This window comes from Tupaia chinensis, unplaced genomic scaffold (assembly GCF_000334495.1).
Source record: "Tupaia chinensis unplaced genomic scaffold, TupChi_1.0 Scaffold000634_1, whole genome shotgun sequence".
Taxonomy (NCBI): Eukaryota; Metazoa; Chordata; class Mammalia; order Scandentia; family Tupaiidae; genus Tupaia; species Tupaia belangeri.
This window is the reverse complement of record NW_006160154.1, coordinates 5,428,097-5,453,408: the sequence shown is the minus strand read 5'-3', so window position 1 is coordinate 5,453,408 and position 25,312 is coordinate 5,428,097. Positions and strand designations below refer to the sequence as shown.

The 25,312-nt window shown below is 42.6% G+C and overlaps 1 protein-coding gene across 2 annotated transcripts in view; it reads right to left on the bottom strand.

Moving 5' to 3' along the window:
- Positions 1 to 4,016: 4,016 nt before the first annotated feature.
- Positions 4,017 to 25,312, bottom strand: part of ATP8A2 (ATPase phospholipid transporting 8A2) — a 693,132-nt gene continuing 671,836 nt past the window's right edge. For both annotated transcript variants that reach the window (XM_006159534.2, XM_006159533.1), the window contains exons 36-37: positions 13,330 to 13,421; positions 4,017 to 5,869 (exon numbers count right to left, since the gene is read on the bottom strand). In XM_006159534.2, the coding sequence (XP_006159596.1) occupies positions 5,772 to 5,869; positions 13,330 to 13,421 (190 nt within the window). In that variant the 3' untranslated portion in view covers positions 4,017 to 5,771. The remainder of the gene's footprint in view (positions 5,870 to 13,329; positions 13,422 to 25,312) is intronic.

Below are 25,312 nucleotides of genomic sequence, written 5' to 3'. Positions count from 1 at the left end.
CAGATAATGTATACCCTGCTGACAAACCCCCATGTCACAGTCCCGAGTCTCTGTGGCAGGAGCTGATTATTAGTGGAAAAGAAAACGCCAGAATAAAACGCGGTCTAGTCATTTACTTTAACAAAAGATTTATTTGAAACAGGTTTGTGTAGACATATACCAGTCAACAGGATTGATCAAAGCCACAAATCACTAAATTGTCCAAACCCCTCTAGAAACACAAGTAGATGCCCTTCATTTGTATTCACTCAAGGAGGGAACCCGGCTCCGCTATCAAGTGCTGCTGTAATTTAACAACCAGAGGACATTAATAGGACGTGAAAACGATAACACTTCTAGAGGGAGGGAACAAAAAACACCAACCGCCATAGAAGCGCTCAGTGCTCTGCTGGGAGCCAATTAAACGTGCCCCCACAGTCCCGCTTCCCTCTGCATAACCAGATTATAAAACCTCCCCATCGCAAACAATATTTAAGCAATCCGAGTACAGATATGACAGCGGACAGGAGAGGACATGGTTTTGCCGTGTGAGAAAGACACCATAAGGACGTTGCATTCAAATGGCGGCTCAGAGACCCAGGCCCTCTGTGCCTGCCTGCACTGCCCTTGAGAACGAGTCTGGGCAGAAGGATCAGGCATACCTCTGAATTTGGCCTCTCCCACATGGAGAGGGAGCAGGAAAGGAGGAATTCCAGTACTTAACATTGATTTTATTAATTAAAACAAAAAATTACTACTACAAAGATCTTGTTGGAACGAGAGAAATTTCATGAGGGGGCAGGTTTTCTTTCTGGGATTTAAAACAATTTTCTTATTGCTGCAAATTGATTCACCTGCAACTGCATGCCAAGCTCTCTCTAGGACCCTAACTGGAACTAGATCCAATCTCATTGAAGTGGGCTCACCACCTGCTCTTTAGGCTTTCTTCCCCTTTCCGGCTTTTTCTCTTTCACCCGGAAGACTGTACCTGTAAAAGGCTCTTGATAAGCCCTCTTGACCCTCCGTTTCCTGGGCACAGTTATTTGGATAGTGCTGTTACTTCAACTTTTCTTCTTCCTATTTCTGTCATAAATCAAAGCCACCTGACACTTTGTTCCTGACTTTTAAAACAAACAGGTCTCTCCTTTCTTTCTTTAGCCGGGTCATGCCTATGGGCTAATCTTGTGAGCATGTTTTTCTTGGTCTGATGCCTGGGAGAAAAAGCAGAGTAGATATCTCAAAGGCAAGGAGAGCAAGAGATTGTCACTTGAAAACGAGCCAACCTGGGTGTAAAAAGAACCACTCTTTTGTCTCCTCTCTGTCTCAAGAGCAGAGGTGTTTGCTGGAGGTTAACAGCTATGAATTATACCTGGGGTAGGATAACTAGAGGCAGCTTGCCCCACTTTTCTGATCTTATTTGTTTGTAGCTTTTGACCACTTAGATTTATGTTGGCTTACCCCCCTCCTTCCCACTTAGATTATACCCCACCTCCACAAAGCACTCAAACCCCACAAAGGAAGAGAGAGCTTTATCAGAACACTAATGAGAGGTGGGGCCTTAAACGAAGCTCATAGAAGGCAATGGAAATGTGCACTGCACAATTTGGGATGCTGAGGAAAAAAACAGGGCACAACACATCAAGTGAAGTAGAAGTATTCCTGGTCTATTCTTCTCAATAATACTTAGTACTGCCATTATGTGGGTCTCAGGCCCTCACCTGTATGACCCATTGGAAACCCTTCCCCTTCAAGATGCAAAAATGGCTGCTATGCCTTTCAGTAACTTCCCCAAGGCTATACTGAGATTGATAGCTGACTTGAGCCAATAGAGAACCGACAACAAAGCCATCTGAGGTACACTTTCTTTTTTTGAAAAGAGGAGACTTTATTTTACTTATCCCCATCAGGATTATATTTGCTACTTTCAGTGTCTGCACCAGGAAAGTATTTAATGAGTAGGATAGGGGATGCCATCTTTTGACTTGACTCAATAAACTCATTTTTTTGCCAAGTTATGATTTCAGGCTCTGCTTAAGCATAGTTTCCCTGTTCACATTTTTTATGCACCCCAGGAGATGACGGCGACATTTCAAATGCTGAAGCTAAATCACTCCTTAAATTACTTTGGGACAATGACCCTGGGCAGTAATTCAAACCATGGCTCAAATGAATGCTGTCCTTTTCGCATGTTCAAACCTAAAGACTACCTTATCCTATAACCGAATTTTGCAAGTATTCAATTCACCTTATGGTTTAAGACATAAATCCCTAGGAACAGGAATATCTGATGGAAAATTCCCTTTCTTATGGTTTGAAAAAAAAAAAGGATAGAGTCATTGCTATAATAAATAGAGATTATAGACTGTAGCATTCTTTTAAAAATAATTCAACCTTAAAGTCTGTCCATATGCATTTTCAGACATTAGCTACCTAGACTCACTTTTTTCCCCCATTATTCACTGCTTCTTGACAAGTTATTACTGATTTTCACTGCCAGCTCTCTGTAGTAAGACCTAAAGCCTTGTCGAGGAAAAGAAAATGTCAACAGAGTTCTCAGCTGAGCTCAGATGAAACCCTGGTTACTTTTTAGGATATTTCTCTAAAAGTGTTAAAGAAACAGTAGCCCCTTTCTCTAAAGCGCAGGTTTTATATAGTATACAGAACCTAAAACATGACTCTGTTTTTGTTTCTGTGTGTACATATGTGTTGGGAGAATGGACAACACACAATGGTCAAGAAGCCTAGAATATTCTGCAGATACAGGACGGACGTATCAGCTATTCTAAATTATTACGAAGCCCACTCTGACCAGCAACGAAGTGCTAATCCAGTCTGGCAAGCAGAAGTTAGTGGGCCATTCTGCTCTTTCACCTCCCTTTTCAATGTGTGTCTGCCACAGCTGCCCATACGGGCATGTGCCGGTATATGGCAGAATCCAAAACTGAGTTCAAAGAATGGCTGTTTTTTAATTTTTGTAGAGTTAGCCAGACAGGACACAGAATCAAACAAGAGTGGCTGGCCGTGTACAGCACCAGGCCAAGGGTTGGCTTGAGTGGATCTTGCCAGCTTTGCCCAATCCAGAGTCAGCCCTGGAGTGCTGACCGAGTTTGACCTGCCAGCCTGAGAGTCACTTACGATGCCGCAGAAGTGACAAGTCCTATGTGGCATTTTCACTGAGCTGACAGCCAGAGTGTGCATCCTAGTTCAGTCCACCCTGCTCCCTAGGGAGAAGCTTGTGTCTGACACTCTGACCTCAGCTAAATATTCTACAACTCACGCAGTGACAGCTGCTCCCCCTAGAAACACAACTTAGTCATTTGGCTATAAGAAAGCTTAATCACATGACAGAATAAATAGTGTTCTACTGTGTACTTATTTCATCATTGCAAAGATTGTTTAATCCACTTCATGAAATAGTAAAATATACTTAAATCCCAGAAAATGTGAACTGTACTTGAACATTGGGAAACAAACAAACAAAAAAAAACGAAACAAACCAAAATCCCCACACAAACATACATTTTAATTCATAAATCTGATCTGGAAGGCTTGAAGTTCAAGAAGGAGTGAAGTGTTTGAAAAACAATTGAGTTTTCATTCTCTCCAAATAGGTCTTATTCCCAAATGAAACCTAATAGTCAAGATGCCTAATGTACATTCAGTTCTAGTGTTCATTTTACTTCTGAATCCTGGCATCATCTTTCTGGCTTGTGTAATAAAGAATGACATGCGACTTGGTGTGCTGTGTTACTCATAGGCACGTTTTGTGTTGTGATTCCTGCAGGGCGGTCTTTCAGCGACTTCTCGCTGAGTGCTCTAGTATTTAAAATGTTGCATACACCCCGGGGAGGAAGGAATGGCAAATTCTGAGCCTCACCTGTTAATTGCATTGTCCTCCTGCCCTCTCAGGCCTTGTCTGCATCCTGGTCACCTCATAACATAAGCATTACTTTTACAAGTCAATGCAAATCATCGTATCCTAAATTATTTCAATACTCATTAAGTTGTGGATGTTTTGAAAATAAAAGGTTAGGAAGCAAAGTGCACTATTGTTTTATTTCCGAATTTACCACCACCATCCCCAGAGGAACTGTGCCATTTTAACCAGTAACAGCTGCCCAGAACTATTAACTTTAAACCATCCAAAAATCTGGGTTGGCACCCAAAGCCAAGAGGAGAGAATGTGCCTCCAGGCCAGTCACTTCTTAAGGGCTGCAGGTGCTCACTTTCATGCCTGAGGGCATCCAGGTTCTGTCTGAATTTAGAATGTGGAAGTCTGTCCTTGGGAAATTCAGTGACTCAGCACTTCCCTGCCTGGTCTAAGAATTCAAGATACTCCTTATTCTAAAAGGTACCTGCATCGAACACTGATAGGATAGAGAAAGGAAACCCACTACTATTAAAAAGGAGAATTTCATGGAAAGGTTTCGGATTCAATTAAAACTGCGTGTCGAGGTCTTATTTAGGCTCCCGTACACTTGAAGCAGATAATAACAACTGTCTGGGCCTCAGGGCTTGATTTCAGACTTTCTACTAGGAGATCTGGAAGAAAACATCTTCTGTGTCCTTCTCCCAATTTCTCCTCCTTTCTTCTGAGGACTTCTGCGGTCATCTTCTTCACCACCCTCACTGTCTGTTATCTCCCTACAGTCTCCCTTCTGGGCTTACCCATGCTCTGGTTCTAGAACTAGAGTACAAGACGTGCTTCCTCACTGCATAGATATGTTATAAATTCATTCTTTTCCTGACAGTGAAAATCCAGAAAGTGCCCTGAGCCTTCAAGAAAACAAACATCGGTTCTAACTGAAGCAGATACCAAAGGCTCAGTGGTCTGGAGGCTGAGAAATAGTACTTGGAGCTGACCAGGGCAGGGAGTGACATCCAGAACCACAGGGGTTCCATTGTCAGAAAGAGGCAGATAAACATTTAGAATATATGCAGGATAGCTATGTTTCTTTAGTTACTGAATGAAAAGGACTGTAAAAGATATTTCTTGCATCCATATCTGAATCTGCAGTGGAGCAAGGAGAAGTGCAGATCTGGGTTGGTTGCCCACCAGCCGCCATGCACTGAGCACAGCCATGCGGAAGGTCTGAAGACGAAGGACATCTGGACAGCGATGGGAGGGCCTGGCTGGATGGCACCTGGAAAGGGTGCAGAAGACCCTGTCAGCTCATTGACTGATTCGCTCTGCTGAGAATGTTGCTATGAGGTGCAAATACACATTCTCAGGTTTACCATCCAGTTAAGAGATTTTTGTGATTTCACTGCAATCAAGAAGTTTATGCCAATTTCATACAAAACAGGAATTAAAGCAAGATAGCAACCTGCCTAAAGTGAAATTTGCATGCTGCTCTTTGGACTTCATCTGTGAGTTAACCAAACAGGAAGTAAGTACACCCACTCCAATTACACAAGATGGGTCTCTCACACAACATGAAACTCCTTTCCCTTTCTCCCAGAACAACTTGTACTGATGTTTAAATATTGGTGAAACATAATGTTTTTAATTTCACACCTCACAGAGCACAGTTGAATGCTTCATAACAACGTAAACAAAAGTTAGGCCAAGCACTGCAGACAAACTGGGAGGGAGAAAATGGCTTCCCCTGCGGTCTACACTTGGGGCTGGCGAGGGGATATATAACTAACAAACTGGTTGGCTAAGGCCACAAAGATGTGTTTTCCGGTGTTTTGGCTGCTGATGCCAGTCTCTTCTGACAAAGATGTGTTAACACTGGGTGTGACAAACCAAATCTCTTTCTTAGGATCCAGCAGAGAAAACGCGAATCCTACTTCTTCCTTGATTTCTTTTTGGTGGTGTCGTAAGCACGGACGATTTCTTCCTGAGTCACAGCTCCATGCTCTTCCTGAGAAAAGGCATACCCATCTGAAAGAGAAGCACAGGGGAGAATTTGGGCAGTGGGAGACGGGAGCACACAAGGCTCAGAATAAGATTTTTTGCTTTTCTGGGAGAGAGCAGCTGTACCGTGGGCCATGCACTGCCTCCCTGGCTGAAGTCCCTGGAGGCTGAGGAAGAAATCTGTGACGTTTTTCCCTGAAAGGTGAAGCGTGAGGGTGTGGGGCAGAGGGAGACCCCTCCAGGACCAGATGGTTCTGGCTGCTGGTGCTGGGTGGGAAAGCTCTGAGGGACAGAGGAGCAGGTCTACTACATGAGATCTTCAAACTGTTCATAGAAAATAGTTATTGTAGAAAAATAATGCATGGATTTGAAAACGTTTTGCATCAAAATAAACTCAGGCTTTAATTCCATTATTTTACAAAGTCCCCTCACGTCCTGGGGGCTACAGCTGGGCTGGGTGTGGGAAGTGCTTTCCCATGGCCAATCAAGAGGAAATGTCCCAATCAGCTTGATGCTGCAGGCCGGCTGGCTGGCTAATTTATGAAGTGTAAACATGCCAGGGAAAATACACACGAGGCTAATAGTGGAAGCTGGCAAAATGTTCCATGATGCTTGAGGCAGTCCTGTTTTTAAACTGAGCTGATTTGACCTTGTAATAAGTAACTGAAGTGGGTTTATTTTCATGTAAATACAGAAAAAGATCACAGATAAAATGGAGAGGAATTTAGTGTTTGGATTCTTGGCCACAGGAAGACTGATTCTTGCAATCAAGTCATATTAATAAGATAAAGAACAGCCAACACGTATTAAATGCTGGGTGTATGACGACTGTGCTACGTGTTTACATACAGCTCAATTTGTTCTCTTAGCAGCCCAATGGGATTGTGATAATATTCTAGCCACTTTACAGATGAGAAAACGGAGGCGCAGAGATTTCTGTGACTTACCCAGGGTCATAGACCTTGTGTGTGGCAGTAAACCCAGACGGGGTGACTGCAGGCCCCACGCTATTGCATCTCTTCTGAAAGAGGGCTGGTGTGCATAAGCTCAAAGTGGGGTTTTGCTTCCCATTGGCCCTTTTCACAGAAAAGACATTTATAAGACTCCCTTTTTTGTTGACTAACCCTCCTGTGTCAAGGGTACAGAAAAGTTCCACAGCTCGATTAGACATTATGGCCAAAAGACCTCACAGTAAAAAGCCAGACAAGTGTGACCCCCAAAATGCATATTTAGAATTTATCAATGGACTTGTTAGTTCATCGCCATACTCTTTAAACAGGTGATCGAGAAATGAAAAAACTGTGTCCATGTAACAGCTCCCGATTGTGTATAATTTCCCTAGACATGTTGCTTAATTAGAAAGAAGAGTTATGAGCATATATAATTGTAATATATATTGGAGTCTTCCTGGGGACGGAGGAGAGGAAGATCTGCAAAAGAAGATGCTGGACTGTTTTCTCACTCTGTGCATGCTCATAAACTGAGAGCTCCTAGCCCTGGGCTGACTGCCCAGCCCTTCCCGACAGCCTGCCTACCAGCCACGGTCTGGGAAATCCAAGGCTCAGGTGGCTATCCTGGGAGGCCAGCGGCTGTCTGCAGGGGTGGTCTCGGAGTCGACTGAGGACACAGGGGCTGAGCAGCAGGGAAGACAACCTAGGTCAGCGACACCACGGGAGAGAACAAGAGTGGGCCAGAATGAAGGCAGACGAAGCCAAACCAGGGAGAACGAGAACAGAGCGGAATCTTCCAAAGGGCCCTTTGGTCTTGCTCAACGCCACTTATAACTCAACAAACTCACAAACCAAGAAATCCTAGCATGTGGTCGGCATGGTGAAGCAGCTCCCAGACCAGGGTGAGCCCCTGGATAACTGGGGATAGGAGCGGGCAGGTCCTTGAGTCACAAGGTTGCAGCCAACCCGGGGGAGGGCTCCCACAACCAGACGTGTTTGCTCTCTTGTTTTGGCCCTGGGCCCACACTGGGTACACGTGAACTCCCCATCAAGATGGCTTTCACAACAGTGGCTGTGCTTGGATTGTCGGGCTCTGAAGTCTTCATGTGACCTGATTCTGAGCACTTAAGAGCAAGAGCTGCCTCTCACCTCTGTTCCCTAAGAAGGTTAGGGTTTTCTTCCCGTGGCTTGATCAGGGATCAACAGGGACAAGGTAACCTCGTTATGAGCTTTGGAGAGATTGCTCCAGCCTCCTGCTTCTTATGAAGCATTTTTTACTGCAGTGTAGAGGCGACAACGTCTTTTCTTGGGATGTTTCATAGAAAATCCAGCAAATAACACTATCTTCTCTGGTAACAGGCTGTGCACTGTGGTCAACATGGCTAGTTTTCACTCACTGATCTTTTAAAAGGAGTATTTCCGGGACTAGCAGATATTATGGCTATGTCGCTGGACTCCCATGTAGTTGACCGTGGTTTGAATCCCGGACCCAGTGGCTTAAACTCATGCTGGGCATGTGTGTGTGTGTGCCCAACCAAAATCCTGAGAGGATCATGGAGAAGTGATTGCGGTGTGGCCACCTCCCCTGGGGGGGTGACTTCTTGCTTTCTGTCTCTGTCTCTCTGGTGAGCACACATGCCCTAAAGCAAAAACCTCTCCAAAAAAAAAAAAAAAAAAAAAAAGGCGTGTTTTCCGTAACTACCTGAGGTGGTAGTCTTGGGTCAGCTGTGCTGCAGGACTGCGGGTGCTTCTCAGCCCCACTGAAGTGGCTCTGATCTGGAAGGTATTCACGAGGCATCCTAAGTGCCTCACAGACACTCAGGGTGGCAGGTAGGGGACCACTGAGCTCCTCACTCTGCAGGTGGCTTCCCTACTCAGGTTTCATCTTAGACCCTGGCGGCCCAAGGCTGAAGCACTGGGGGGAAGAAAGGATGGTTCTAGTTCTTGGTTGGCAGTTCCTTGGCCTTGTGCCTAGGGCTCTGCTCTTAAAGTTCCCTGAGTCTTGGTTTACTTTTCTGTATAATGATGGCGGGGGCCAGGGGAGGCCTCACTTAGTGCTCTCACAGTTCCAGTCCTGCAGACGGGCTTATCTGACCTTATCAAGGCTGCAGAATCCTCTCCTTCATTTCAGTGTGGATGCACACTGTACCCAGGGGAGACTACTACATCCCTGCCAGAGAGGAAGGTGCCTTGACAGCACAGAGAGAACAAGTACTACCTACCTTTGTTGAGGGGGAGTAGATGGAGGGAAGGAAGGGGACTTGCTGAGATGCAAAAATAAATGCTGTTTGGGAGTGTGCTTTGGGGAAAGGTATTTTGGCTTTGGGGATTATCTACTCCCTATTTAAACTGAAGGGAGAAAGCTTTGTTTTTTATTTACCCTGTTTTTTTTTCACATAAAAATATTTTAGTGTATTAATCCTCTCATGAAAAATCCGCACAATCACCGCAGAGAGTCATTGCAGAATCTTTACTCCTTCGACTGTTCTCCAGTCTCCTGCTCGCTTTTTGCCAGCACCAACGTTGGCCTTTGCAGTCCCCCTGACTTTCTTCATTCTGTTCTTGCGTTCCTTTCGCTGTTTTCTTGACGTCTTTTTCTTCTCATAACGGCCATGTCTTGCAAGTCTATGTGTGGGTTCATTTTTCTTCGCATAATCCAAAGAATCGTAAATCATGCCAAAGCCGGTTGTCTTGCCACCACCAAAATGGGTTCTGAACCCAAACACAAAGATGACATCTGGTGTGGTCTGGTACATCTTTGCTAGTTTTTCCCGAATTTCGGTCTTAGGTACTGTTGCTTTCCCGGGGTGAAGGACATCGACCATTTGTTTCCTCTGAAGTCGTCGGTTGGTCATGAATTTCCTGGTTCGGACAGTTACTGTGTCATTCATGATGGCGGTATATCCTCAGGCAGCCAGGGAGGAAAAGAGCATTTACCCTGCTTTTCATTCACATGCCTGGGCCTACTGGGAACCAACTCTGGGGGCTTCTTCGACTCATAGCTGTGTCACTTCCTCGATTTGCATTAGTATCACTGCTACAAGGGTCTCCCATGGGCTCGCAGCAGGATGACTCAGCCACTCTGGAGTGGCAAGAGTTTCTAGGCTTACCTCGAATGAAACGGCAGAGAGGAGCTCTTTCCTGTCCCATTGCTAACCCTTTTTCTCAGGTACGCAGAGCACCCAGAGGTCCCTGCCGGCTAGTCTCCTCGCCCTCACCTCAGTTGCCATTGGCTACACCTACTCACATATTTCCAGAATGTGGTCCATTCAGACTTTCTTAACCTTAACTGAGATTAAGGTGGACTCTAACGTTTAAGAAGGAAAGGAAGATGGCCTGAGGGGAATAGTGTCCTTCCTGGTTCAGATAGAGTATTTTTCCTCTTAGAAATTAGTCCTGGTAGGAGTGAGTGCCCTAATGGAAAAAGTTGTGGTGGAATAGCAGGCACCAGACCCACTCAGCCAGCCTCCATCTGCCAGCTCAGGGGCGGCTCGCTGGTCGGCTCAGTGGCCATTTAATTCCTTTTGCATCTAAACAGGAAGCTCAGAAGAAATCTCCCTCTCTTTGCAGTACCCACTTTCAGAAGGTTCTGAAAGCCAGAAAGTTCAGGTTTGGGCCTGGAAAAGGCTTTTCTTGACTGGCCACCTAACACACTTGCTTTCTAAATACTCAGCCACAACCATGGCCGATGACAGAGTTGGACACGTGAAAGGAAATGGGAGAGCAGGTGAATTTCTTGGCTGTTTTATCTTCTCTGGGCAGAACATTTGGTGAAGTCCCTACAAATCATGTCTTTTCTTTTCATTGTTATTATTTTGGAATAGAATTCCCCTTAAGTAGCATTCCTTTGACTCCAAGTTCTGATAGCATCTTAATGAAAGTAGCAGTTTCCTGTCTGGAAAACGATTCCCTATAGCCGTAGAAATGGGGAGGACCACCGGGCCACGAGGAAATTAGGCTGCATAGGAAATGCTGATTTCAGTTGCAAACACAATGTGCAGCGGCTAAAAGTACGCCACTAACATTAGAGTTTTTTCTTTCCAGTTTCCTGAGGAGACACAGGCCCAAGACAGCAGTCAGACAGGCCCAAGAGGGCCATGCAAAGGCTGAGACCAGCCATGCAGACCTCATCACTGGTTGGCCTTCTCTGGTAGTTTATGGCAGAAACATCCTAAGTTACCTATCATGTTCTAGTACCAGCTGCTGAGTGTTTTTTAAAAAGATTTAATGTATGTATCATTATTATTATTCTTTAATTTGTTACAGGGCACATGTGCTCACCAGAAGGAGAGTGAGAGTGAGAGTAAGAGAGTGAGAGTGAGAGAGAGGGAGAGTGAAAGAGAGAGAGAGAGATAGTGAGAAAGCAAGTCACCAGGTCCAGACTCGAACCTGGGTCGGCCATGTGGGAGTCCAGTGCCCCAACCACTATGCTCCATGCTGGACCCACTAGCTGCTAAGTGTTTTTAAAGTGTGATGTGATTTAGAAACTTTCTGACTTCTTATATTTGTGCAGTAGCTTTTTTGTTGTTGTTGTTCTTCCAAATATTGACATAAGTAAAGCCTTTGGTAGTTGTTTTAAGACATTTATGACTCGCCCATGAAAGTTCTCACTTGGCCTTTGATCACAGCACAAGGGAACTTTAAAAAGTTCATGGGAAAATGAGATTGAAGTATGAGCTTATTTTGGTGCAAAAACGTTTCAAAATCCATGCATAGTTTTTTCATAATACACATGACCAACTTTTTGAAGATCCCGCCTACGTATACCTAGCATCTTCTTTGTGGCCACTCTGAAACATTTATTAGAGAAACTTGGGGTGGGGGGTGCTCGTCAGCATACACGCTGTCATTTAGGGAACCTGCACATGTTTTCTCCGTGCTTGGCACACATGAGGTGTTTATCTACATCGTCTTCAAGCCCACGAGACCTGTGCAAGATGTCTATTATTATAGTTCCATATTTTTCCAGAGGAGAAAACAGAAATTTAGAGAAATATGTAAGCTGCCCACAGGTATTCTGCTAGTGACATCATCATCATCATCAAAATAGTAATATCTTGGGCCAGTAGGTGGCATGGTGGTTAAGGGTGTTGGAGTCCCACACGGCTAACTGCGGTTTGAGTCCTGGACCTGGCAGCTTGTTTTCTCACATTCCCTCTCCCTCTCTTTCTCTCTCTATCCTTCTCTGCTCAAAAACAAACAAACAAATAAATAAAGTCAAATAAAAAAATAATAATTCTAAGAAAATAGTAATAGTAATAGTTTACTGAACTCTTTATATTGTCTGGTACTGCTCTAGGCAATTTCTTACATATACAATCTCATTTAATTTTCCCAAAACACCAGGTAGGTTCTTAGTCTTCCCATTTGATAACGGGGAGAAACAGGTCAAATAACTTGTCCACAGTCACAAAAAGAGTGTCCAAAGTAGGGACAAGAACCCAGGCAGCCCAGTCCCAGAGGAATGTCCTACAGACTACATTCCTTGAACTATCCCATCGAATCCCCTGACCTGCCCTAGCTCTTGGGCTTGAGACTATAGTTATCCCCCGGAAACCCCTGGAAATTTGCTGGGCGATTGGGGGGCCACTCCTTGACCTGAGCCTCTGCTTTGTCTCTTGGGGCAGGCACCACCCATCTCCTGGGGTGGTGGAACATTTGATATTCCTCTTGGCAAAGTGGAGAGAAGGAGGGGGATTACTGAAAGGTGCTGATACTCCACCCTTCTCTTGTCTCCATTCAGAAAGTCTGCAAAAACCTGCTGACAGGCGGGACTGTACGTACTCCATGGCCCCTTCAGTACCTGAACTGCGTATACAATGACTCTTTATGGACTGCGCTTGTTCCCCCAGCTCTTTCCTTCTGCATTTCTCAGGGAGGGAAAGGAAAACAGGTCTGGGGCATGGCGGGCAGAGAAGGCGCATGCACACGGACCAGCGGGAGGGAGGCTCAGAGAGGCAGGACCCAAAACAGCACAGGCCGGTTCACCTGGCCTGGGGAAGCAGCCCAGAGGCCCTCAGCTAGGAGCTGAATGGTTAGACTGTGAAAAACAAGCCCCTACTCCCAGTGAGCTCCAAGTGGGGGAGCTTCCAAGGCCTCTCATCCTCCACTTCTCTAGGACTAGGGGTGGGGAACAGTCAACCCTAGACGTGTAGAGGGCAGCCTTCCCTGGGGAAATGTACAGATCTTTTCCTAGTGATTACTATTGCTTTAATTGATCGGCTAATATGCAACAAAAACAGTTCATATTGCTATTTTGGAGGACAACAATTTAAAAGTAATATCATTTCAACCTTTAAAAACCCCTCTGGGGAGGCTGACAGGAAGATCTTAACCACATCAGGATTTCACGTGTAAGGATTTTGGCGTTCAGGCATTTGACCTGCTTTCAGGCTGTCCTTGCCTCAGGCCACTCCTAGGAATCCCAGTACCCGGAATGTCTTGCTTGGACAGCGGCCTCCCCTTTATTAAGCTGTCTGCCTTAGGGACCCTTTTCCACAGCCCAGTGCCCGAGCGAGCGCTGACTGCTAGACTTACGGGGGACAGACTGCTGGATGGAGCTGCCTCGGAAGAGGGTTGGAGGCGTCTTTCTGCTCAGCCTCTTTATCAGCCGGTCCCGCTCGTTCATCCTGCAAGTAAAGCAAACAGGCTCAGTCCAGGCCACCTCAGCACCTCTCAGAGGGCCATAGGGAGACTTCAGGTTGGAAAATCAGACAGACAAGGAGGGCGTAGGTCCCCACATCCAAGAAAACATCCGGCTTCACGAGCCACTGTTATTTACAGAAGATGTTACCTTAGCACCTGAGAGCAGGCTCTCCCTTTTACTGTAAAGGAGGCCCTGTGTTCGGTCCCTTCTGTCCCCAATGCCTCCTTACTGAAGTGGGAACCCCGGGCTTCCCAGGGAGCTTCTGCAAGGAATGACCTGCTTGCCTAACTTCCCCTTCCCCGAAACCCACAAGGCCACGCTGCACAGGGACCAGGGCCCCATGTGTGAGTCTTGCAGAGGAGAGGTGCTGCTTTCTGCAGGACCTGATGCTTCTTTTGAACAACAATGATGAGCAGGGTGAGTTTTCTTCTGCTACACAAGGATGAGGCACACTCTCCCTGACTTTCCCGCAAGGATTCCTCCTACTGCTGCTGTGATGTGAAGGAGTCCAGAGCTGTCCTGGAGAGCTGCTCTTATCTCTTTCTATAAACCAAAGGGAATGCTTAAAAATTATTAAAAAAAAAAAAAAATGAGGCAGGCCAAAGAGCTTTGAGTTCTCACAATTGGGATATGTCTTTGCTTGCCCCCAAAAAGGCGTCTGGTGGATGGGAGTTTGCCAATGCCCTCTATCAGGCAGAACTATGTCCTCACCACCACCAGTTCATGTTGCAGTCCTAACTTCCAGGGCCTCAGAATGGGACTGTGTTTGGAGACAGGGTCTTTAAAGATGCAGCCAAGCCATGAGGGTAGGGCCCTAATCCAAGATGACTGTTGTTAAAAGGAAAGCAGATGAGGACAGATACGCACACACGTAGCCATGTGTAAAGACATCAGGAAAGGAGGCCATTTACCAGCAGAAAGTAGCATTACCAATTCCTGAACCGTTAACATGCAGCCTCCAAAGCTGTGAGAAAGTAAACTTCTGTTATTTCAGCATCCCAGACTGTGATACTGTGTTATGGCAGCCTGCGTGGACTAATCTGCCCCCAGTCTCACGTATAGGAAGATGAAGATATACCAGGGGACTTCTAAAAGTTCATGGAAAATGTAATTGAAGTGTTTATACTGGCACAAAACATTTTTGAAATCCAAGCATAGCTTTTCATAATGTGCATTTTCCGTGGACTTTTTGAAGTCCCACTCACACAATGACATATTATTCATTTATAAAAGCAATTCAGTACGGGGAACCAGCAGTTAGCGTAATGGCTATGTCGCTGGACTCCCACGTAGTCGACCACGGTTCGCATCCCGGACCCGGTGGCTTAAAACTCATGCCGGGCGCGTGTGCGTGGATGCCCAGGATCCCGAGAGGAGAATGGAGGAGTAGGGATTGCGGCGTGACCATCCCCCCTGGAGGGTGATTTCTCACTTTCTGTCTCTATGTCTCTCTCTGTCTTTCTGGCAAGCGCACACGCCCTGTAGCAAAAATCTCTCCAAAAAAAAAAAAAGCAATTCAGTACTGATACATGTTACGACATGGATACACTTTGAAAACTTAAAAAATAAATTTTGCTGTATGGCACATGTATTCATTGAAGAGAGACAGAAAAAGAGAGAAAGTAAGAAAGCACCCCCACGGGGGTGGCCATGTGGCAATCCCCTCTCTTCATTCTCCTCTCAAGAGTTTGGGCACATACACATGCCTGGTGTATTTTTCAAGCTATCAGATCTGGGACTTGAACCATGTATTGGCCATGTGGGATATAGCTACCTTAACCACCACACCATTGGCTGGTCCATAAAAACATTACTAATGCTTGGACCAGCAGGTGGCATGATGGCTAAGGGCACTGACTCCCACATGGCCAACCATGGTTTGAGTCCCAGACCTGGAGCTTGCTTCTCACTTTTCCATCCTCTCTCTATCCCTCTCTGGTTAAAAAAAAAAAAAAAAAAAAAAAAAAAAATCACACATGTATTACTGCCAAATTAAAATAAAGTTAACTAAAATAATTCTTTAAAAAAATTACTAATGTTAAGTGAAATTAGTCCAACCCAAAAGGCCATGTTTTCTTTTTTTAAAAAAATAATTATTTATTTAATTTTATTTATTCATTCATTTATTTTAATTTGACCAGAGAGAGACACATAGAAAGAGAGAGAGAGAGAAAGTGAGAAAGCAAGCTACCAGGTCCAGGATTCAAACCATGGTCATCCATGTGGGAGTCCAGTGATGTAACTGCTACACCATCTGAGTATCCAATGCCTTAACCACCACACCACCCGCTGGTCTCCAAAAGGTCGTGTTTTCTATCATTATATGAAATGTCGAGAATAGGCAAATATGTAAAGACAGAAAGCAGATTATTGGTTGTCAGGACCTGGAAATTTGAGGGAGGCGAGAGGGAGAAAGCAGTGACTGCTTACAGCAGACAGGGGCAGGGCGAGGGCTCTGCCCCATAGTGCAGCAGTTAAATGCTATATAGATTTATATATAAACTCAGACTCCCCATAGCCGACCTCAGTTTAAATTCCAGTCTGGTGGATTAATAAATACAGGAGGCTTGTGAGTGTGTCCACAAAATCCCAATGAGGTAGAGAAATTGAGGAAAAAGGATTGTAGCATTGGGGGTGGGAGGGTGGGGATGACGTTCCTCTCTCTGAGAAGTACATGTACCCTCTGGCAATGAAATAAAAGCATATGCCGTTCCCATTGGGGAGATGAAAACGTTCTGGAACTAGATAGTTATGATGCTTATACAACATTGTGAATATACTAAATGCCACTGAAGTATACTCTTAAAAAATGGTACATTTTATGAGCCAGCATAGGGTGTGGTGGTTAAAGGAGCTGAACCCCACTGACTGACTCTGGTTTGAATTTTTTTGTACTAGACCCAGTGACTTCCAAAACACACTGGGCACATGTGTGTGCCTGCCCAGAATCCCAAAAGAAAGGAGAAATAGAGAAGGGAATTGCACTATGATCATTCCCCATGAAGTGGAGGGTGCTTTCTCACTCTTCCCCCTCTCTTTCTGTCTCTCTCCAGCAAATATATGGGCCCTCTGGCAAGTTGAAAAAAAAAAAAAAAAGAGTACATTTAATGCTATGTGACTTTTACTACAATTAAAAAAAAGAAAATTCACTTAAAAAAAGGAAGGAGAAATGTGTCCGAAATCAAGGTAAATTCCTTCTCATCACCTAACTGTTAGTAACGATACCACCTCCCCCGTTTATTTATCCAGTGCTGGGGGTATGTTGGACTTAATGGACTTTTTTCACACACACACACACACACACACACAGGCTGAAGCTGAGACCTACAATATGAAAGGTGTTATGTAAACATAAATTCACCAAAGGTACGTGAGTCTTGGTGCCTCCTCAATAATGATGGTGAAATCTAATCTCAAGCAAATTTTACAAACGTTTTAGAAACTGACATATCCTAGAAAAGGTGTTATGCTCCTGTCTTGAAAAACAAGCCATCTTAGGAAGGAACAGAAGGAAAACTGAGAAGGGTTACATTAGGGAAAAATAAATTCTTGTGTCCACATTTCCGTTAGGAAGCCATTCCTGCAAAAATCACACATGTATAACTGCTGGAGAGCCAGAGAGTGTGGCACATACAGTCAACAGTTATAAATATGATTTGTAGATTTTGTCTGTAGTTACAGCTGATAGAAATCACAGCTGAGGGGCCAGAAGGTGGCATGGTGGTTAAGGTGCTGGACACTCCCACATGGCTGACCACAGCTTGAGTCCTGGATCTGGTGGCTTGCTTTCTCACTTACCCTCCTCTGTCTCTTGATGATTAAATGAAAATAAATGAATGAATAAATAAAATTAAAATAAATAATTCTAAAAATAGTCCAAAAAAAAAAAAAAAAAAAGAAATCACAGCTGACACCACAACCAAGCCAAAAACAAATAAGCATGTTTAGAAACTTATTTTTAAGTTAGCTGCTAGACAATCTTAAAAAAGGTAGATGTGTCAGGTCCCTCAAGAGAAAAGTTAGTCCCAGTTTCTCTTTCCTTCAGGCAAGGCCAAACGCCTATCAATCTACCAGGCTGTTGAAATTCTAACCCGCTCTTAAGGATCTCTAAAGAATGATGTTTCCTAGCCCCAGTTGGTAACTTATTTTACTCACTATAGTTTGAACAGTAGGAAATGAGAACCTTTTGGGTTCAAGCATATTCCAGACCCATCTAGGCCTTTGAAGAATCAAAAACACTTAGGTAATGGGGAAAAAGAATAAGTGGAGTGGTAACGTAACTAAATCAGGGAGGCTAGGAAGAAAGTTCAAAAAGAACTATAAACTAATAACGAGCAACCAACCATAATATTTTTACCTGCAACAGCAACCTAAGTAAAATTGGTAAAAATGGTTTATGAAAATCAGTATTACATTATCAAATCAACATGGAAAAATAACAAAGCCAGTTTCCAAAAATTCCAATTTGGAGAGATTTTTGCTTTCAGGAGGATGGAGTAGACATATTTTCCCCTGTTTCTTTTGCTAAGTAAATCTGACAATACCAGAAGAAACACTTTTTTTTTCTCTAGGGAGATTTTTTTGTTATAGGGAGTGTGCACTCCCCAGAGAGACAGAAAGCAAGAAATCACACACACCCACACCACCCCGGGGGGGATGGCCATGCTGCAATCCCATCTCCATTATTCTCTCGGGACTTTGGGCAAGCAAGCATACATGTCTGGCGTGAGTTCGAAGCCGCCTGGTCTGGGACTTGAACTGTAGTCAACTACATGGGAGTCCAGTGACGTAGCCATTACTCCATCTGCTAGTCCTACATGTAGAAGAAATTTTAAAATATCCTGAAAAGGGAAGAAGGAAGACCTGCTAGGAACCACAGGGCATGAGAAAGCTGTTTTCTTTGGCTTAATGTATATGAGACATGGAGCAGAGAGCTGGCAACTACAAAATGCACACAGGTACAGACAAAAAATCCTAGCCAAAGCCTCTTCTCTAGCTTTGGAAAGCAGGTAGGAAAAGGGCAGCCTAGCAAGGAAGGAAGCTTTTAGATCATAAACATGTCTATTCCAGCCAGACACCCCAGAAAAAATTGTGGTCCCCTCCCACCCATGTCAGGAAGGACAAAGCTGGGGGGGGGGAATTAGACTTCCATGCTAGGGACTGTCAAAAGACTTTCCAGCACCCCCACTGGAATGGGGACAGAGAAGTACAAGTAAGGGGCCTGAACTTTCATTTCTCACAGACAGTACTGAAACCCCACCCCTTGTGATATTAACGGAGACCACTTGAGACACGTGGAGAGACTGGACTTCCATCTCTGCCAGTGAAATAAGGAGGCATTCTCCCTTCTCCTGGGGTGGTGGTGGAGAAGGTGTAATGGAGTACTGACCCCCTGGAGAATCAGGTCTGTGGTGACCCTTCAGAGCGTAAGTACGCTACTCTCTCTCTATCCAGCAGGCGTCAACAATAGGCAAGTAGGGAATATGGATTATTTCCTCTTGGCAGGAGCAAGGCACAAAATCCAGGTCACATAACAGAACTCAAACTGTCCAGGCTTCATTCAAAAGTCACAGGTCAGGGACTAGTAGTTAGCGTAATGGCTGGGTCGCTGGACTCCCATGTAGTCGACCGCGGTTCGCATCCCGGACCCGGTGGCTTAAAACTCATGCCGGGCGCATGTGCATGCATGCCCAAGATCCTGAGAGGAGGATGGAGGAGAAGGGATTGATTTCTCGCTGTCTCTCTGTCTCTGTCTGGCGAGTGCACGCACCCTATAGCAAAAAATCGCTAAAAAAAAAAAAAAAAGAATTATGGACATGCATTGTGACAAAACTTAATGAGATATAAGATATAAGAGAGAGCAATCAATTTCAGGAACTGAGAAAATCATTCCATGACACATAAGAGGAATTCTATAAAGAGATATACACCCTAAAAAAGAATCGAACAGAACTTCTAGAAATGAAGAATATAATACAATAAATTAAAATTTTCCCAGAAAGTATTAACAGCAGATTGGACCATGCAGAAGAAAGAATTTCTGACCTTAAAATCTTCCACATAGACCAAAACACCAAAAAGAATGAAAAAATAGCCAAAAAATTAAGGATAATATATGGGAAATTCTAGATACATAAATGCCCAAATATCCATACAATGTATATTCCAGGCGTGAAGAAGCTGACATAGAAACCTATTCAATGAAATACTTCAATAAAAACTATCTAATTTTTTTTAAATCTAGAGAAACATAAAGAAATTCAGATCCAGGAAATAAAGAGAACTCCAGATAGAATCAACATTAAAAAGATCTTATCCATGACACGTCATAGCCAGACTGGTAAAGAAATCAAAGAAAAAGGACAATATTCCAAAACTGATTAAAGAAATGTCAAGTTACTTAGTTACAAAGCTTATCCTATTGGGCTAGCATCAGACCTCTCAAATAAAACAATGCAGGTGAGGAAAGAATGGGAAGACATATTCAAAATTCTAAAAGAAAAGCAGTTTCAACCAAGAATTCTTTCGCTGGTAAGATGATAAAAGATCTTTCTCAGATAATAAAAATGGAGAGAATTCAACAATACTAGATCAGTTCTTTAAGAAGTACTGAAAGGGGGACCAGCAGTTGGCGTAATGACTATGTCACTGGACTCCCATGTAGCCAACCACGGTTCGAGTCCCGGACCCAGTGGCTTAAACTCACGCCGGGTGCATGTACGTGTGTGCCCAAGATCCCAAGAGGAGAATGGAGGAGAAGGGATTGCGGTGTGGCCATCCCCCTTGGGGAGAGATTTCTTGCTTTCTGTCTCTCTGTCTCTCTCTTTGTGGCAAGCACATGCACCCTATAGCAAAAACCTCTCCAAAAAAAAGAAAAAGAAAGAAGAAAAAGAAGTATTGAAAGGAGTACTATATCAGGAAAACTAAAGAGAAAAACAGAACTAAAGGGAAAAAAAAACAGGAAAATGGCTAACAAAATGGCAAGGGTAAGCCCACAAATATCAATAATAACATATACTAACTAACACTGAATATTAATGGATTAAAATCTCCAATTAAAAGACACAGACTGGTTAAATGAATTAAAAACAATAATAACAACTAACAGGAGCCCTCTATATGCTGCTTACAAGAAACATACTTCTCTAATAAAGACTAAGATAGACTAAAAGCGAAGGGTTAAAAAAAGATATTCCACGCAAATGGAAATCAAAAAAAAAAAAAAAGGCCAGAGTCATAATACTGATATTAGACAAAACAAAATAGATTTAAACACAAAGAAGGACACTACATAGTACCAAAAGGACTAGTTCACCAAGAAGGTAAAACTTACAAATACCAATGCCCCTAACACTGAAGCACCCAAATATGTGAAAGAGAGACTGCTTGATCTAAAGGGATAGACAGACTGCAACACAATAATCATTGGGAATCTCTGGGCTGGCAGATAGCATGGTGGTTGGGGGTGCTGGACTCCCACATGGCCAACCATGGTTCAAGTCCTGGACCTGGTGGCTTGGTTTTTTACTTTCCTCTCTCTTACTCCATCCTTCTCCAGTCAAATTAAACAAACAAACAAACAAACAAACAAACAAACAAACCTAAATAAAATAATTTTAAAAAATCATTGGGGATCTTAACACCCTACTGTCACCTCTGGACAGATCATCTAGACAAAAAATAAATAAACAAAGAGATACAAGATCTTATTGATATCATAAGTCAAATGGACTTGACAGACATTTATAGAAGATTCCACCTGACAGCCATAAAATATGTTTTTCTCACCCCTAATGTTCTCAAAGACTGACCAAATAATAAGGCATAAAATGAGCCTTTACAAATTCAAATGTACAGAAATTATATCCAGCATCTTTTCTGACCACCGTGGAATTAAACTTGAAATCAGTTACAGAAAGAACCCTGGAAAATACACATACACATGGAAACTAAACCACTCACTCCTGAATGACTTCATGACCACTGAAGAAATCAAGACTGGAATCAAAAGATTCCTTGAAGCCAACGATAATAAACACATGAATGTTCACAACCTACGGAACACAGCAAAAACAGTAAGAGGGAAGTTTGTAGCAATTAGTGTCCACATGCAAAGAAAGAGAAAGGTAGCAAGTAGACGACCTAACAACACATCTCTGAGAACTGGAAAACCAACAACATAAAGACCCTAAAAATATCAGGAGAAAAAAAAATGATTAGAAATATACAAAATAGAGAATAAAGAACTATAGAGAAAATAAATGAAACCAGGGCAGCAGGTGGTGTGGTGGCTAAGGCTCTGTACTCCCATATGGCCAACCATGGTTTAAATACTGAACCTAACAGCTTGAAAATCATGCTGTGTGTGTGTGTGTGTCCCAAATTTTGAGAGCTCAATGGGAAAGGGACTGCAGTGTGACACCCTTCCATAGGGGGTGATTTTTCACTTTCCCTCTCTCTCTCTTTCTTTCTCTCTCTGTCTCTCCACTGAACACAATGCCCTACAGCAAAACCTTTAATAAATAAATAAATAAATAAATAAATGAACCCAAAACCTGGTTCTTTGAGAAGGTAAACAAAATTGACACACTGCTAGCTAGACTAATCAAAAAGAACTGAAAAAATAAATAGCTAAATAAAATTAGCAATGAAACAGTCAGTATTAAAACAGATATAACAGAAATACAAAATGTCACGAGAGAATACTGTGGGCGATTACGCACCAACAAACAAGAAAACCTAGATGATACAGACCTATTTGTTTTCTTATTTTAAAAAGAATGATTTATTATCATTATTATTTTAAAATTTGCTACAAGGCATGTATGCTCACCAGACACACACACACACACACACACACAGAGAGAGAGAGAGAGAGAGGGAGAGAGAGGGAGAGAGAGAGAAAGTGAGAAAGCAAGCCACCAGGTCTGGGACTTGAACTGCAATCAGCCATGTGGGAGAAGAGCACACCCCAACCACCACGCTACTTGCTGACCTAAGATGGACTAATTTCTGGTCACATATAATTTAGCAAAATTGAACAGCAAGAAACAGAAAGCCTGAATAGACTAATAACGATGAAACTAAATAAAAAATAGTTTCTCAGCAAATAAAAGCACAAGTCTTGATAGTTTCTCTTCTGAATTCTACAAAACTTTTAAAGAAGAGTGAACCCTGATTCTCTTCAAACTATTTCTAAAGATCTAAAAGAAGGAACCTCCCAAATTCATTGTATGAAGCTTCCATCACCCTGATCCCCATAACAGACAAGGACATAACAAAAAAAGAAAACCACAGATCAATATCCTTAATGAATACAGATGTAAAAATTCTTGACAACATACTAGCAAATTGTATTCAACAACACTAAAAAAATTATACACCATGACCATGTAGGCTTTATTCCAGAAATGCAAGGTGGTTCAATATACACAAAACAATAAATGTAATACATCACATTAACAGAAGGATAAAAATTATTTGATCATATAATGAACACAGGAAAAGCATTTGATAAAATACAACATCCCTTCACGATTAAGACTTTCTGTAAAACTGACAGAAAAGACCGTCTTCAACACAACATGAGCCATATGTGGCAAACTCATAGCTAGCATTATACCATTATACTGAATGGGGAAATGCTAAAAACTTTTCCACTAAAAACAGTAATAAGTCAAGGTTGCATACTTTCTCCACTCCTTTTCAGCAGTACTGAAAGTCCTAGCCAATACTATCAGACAAGATAGTGAATTAAAAGGCATTCAAATAGAAAAAGAAATGAAATTATTCCTATTTGTAGATGATATAATTTTATATATATATATATGATTTTATATAGTAAAGTGTCAGGGCACGAAATCAACATACCAAAATATGTAGCACTTTTAAACATCGACAACAAATAAACTGAAGTAGAACTGAAGAAAGTGATTCCATTTACAATACTCACAAAAAAATTTAAAAAATAGGAATAAGCCTAACTCAAGAAGTGAAAGACCTCTACAAGGAAAACTATGAAAAACAAAAAAGAGAGGCCGGCAAGTGGCATGGTGGTTAAGGGCACTGGAGTCCCACGTGGTTCAAGTCCTATACCTGGTGGCTTGCCGTCTCACTTTCCCTCTCTCCCTCTCTTTCTTTCTGTCCCTCTCTGGTCAAATTAAAATAAGTAAATAAATAAAGTTGAATAAAATAATTCTTTAAATAAAACTGAAAAAAGAAATTAAAAATGATACACAAAAACAAAAAAACATCTTAGATTGGAAGAATATAATCAAAATGTCAATTCTACCCTAATTAATCCACAAGTTTAATATAATTCTAATCAAATTGCCAGAGATATTCCTCACAGAAATATAAAAGAAAATCATTAAATTTGTCTGGAATCATAAAAGGCCCTGTATCACCAAAGGAATACTGTGCAGGAAAAAAAAAAAAAAAGGTAGGAAGCATCTCACTTCCTGACTTCAAAACATAATGCAAAGCTATGATAATCAAAACAGTACGGTACTGGCACAAAAAAGAAAGGCACATAGCCTATCAGAAAAGAATAAATCCCAAACATACAGCTAACTGATTTTTTTCAAAGGTCACAAGATAACAGTAGGAAAAGAAAATATCTAGCAATGGTGCTGGAAAAACTGAATATTGCCTGCAGAAAAATGAAACTGGACCCCTATCTCTCATCATTAACAAGACTCAACTCATAATGGATAGAATATCTAAATAAACCTCTTACTATAAAACTACTGGTGGAAAATTCAGAGGAAACTCTTGGAGACATCAGAGTAGACATGACTCTTTTTTTTTTTTTTTTTTTTGGTTTTTGCTATAAGATGTGTGTGCTTGCCAGAAAGAGAGAGACAGAAAGCGAGAAATCATCCCCCATTGGGATGGCCACACTGCAATCCCTTCTCCTCCATTCTCCTCTTGGGATCTTGGGCACCCACGTGAGTTTAAGCCACTGGGTCCAGGACTCAAATCACATGCAACTCCATGGCAGTCTAGTGACATAGCCATTACGCTAACTGCTGGTCTCCCAAGACTTCTTTTTTTTTTTTTTTTTGCCATAGGGTGGGGGCCACAACCCCCCACTTCTTTTTTTTTTTTTTTAAAATTAGTTTTAACTTCTTTTTTTTTTAAGAATTACTTTAACTTTATTTATTTTACTTATTTATTTTAATTTGACTAGAGAGGGACAGAGTAAGAGAGAGAGAGGAGGAATGTGAGAAAGCAAGCTGCCAGGTCTGGGACTAGAACCATTGTCAGCCATGCGAGAGTATAACACCCTTAACTACCACGCTACTTGCCATTCTTGGCAAAGATTTCTTAAATAATATCCCCAAAGCACAGGCAATAATCCTGAAAATAAACAAGTGGTACTTCACCAGGCTAAAATGCTTCTGTATAGCAAAATAAACAATTACAGTGAGGAGACAACCCTCAGAATGGAAGAATATATTTGCAAACTATTCCTCAGATTAGGGACTGATAATCAGAATATACAGGAAACTCAAGCGGTTTATCTGCAGGGGTTTGGGGGAGGAATTCCAATCAAAAGCTGGGCAAGTGAATTGACCAGAAAACTCTCCAAGGAAAAGATACAAATGGCCAAGAAGTTTATAAAAAAATGCTCAGCATCCCTTATCATAAGGATGATGCAAACTGAAACCGCAAGGAGATAACACTTAACCCCAGTCAGAATGGCTAAGATTAAAAAAAAATAAAGAGTGGTAAATGCTGGTGAGGCTGTGGTGAAAAGGGAACCCTCCTATGCTGTGGGTAGAATGTAAATCAGTACAACCACTGTGGAGAACAATCTGAAAGTTCCTCAGAAACCTTCAAATAGAACTACCATATGACCCAGTAATTCCA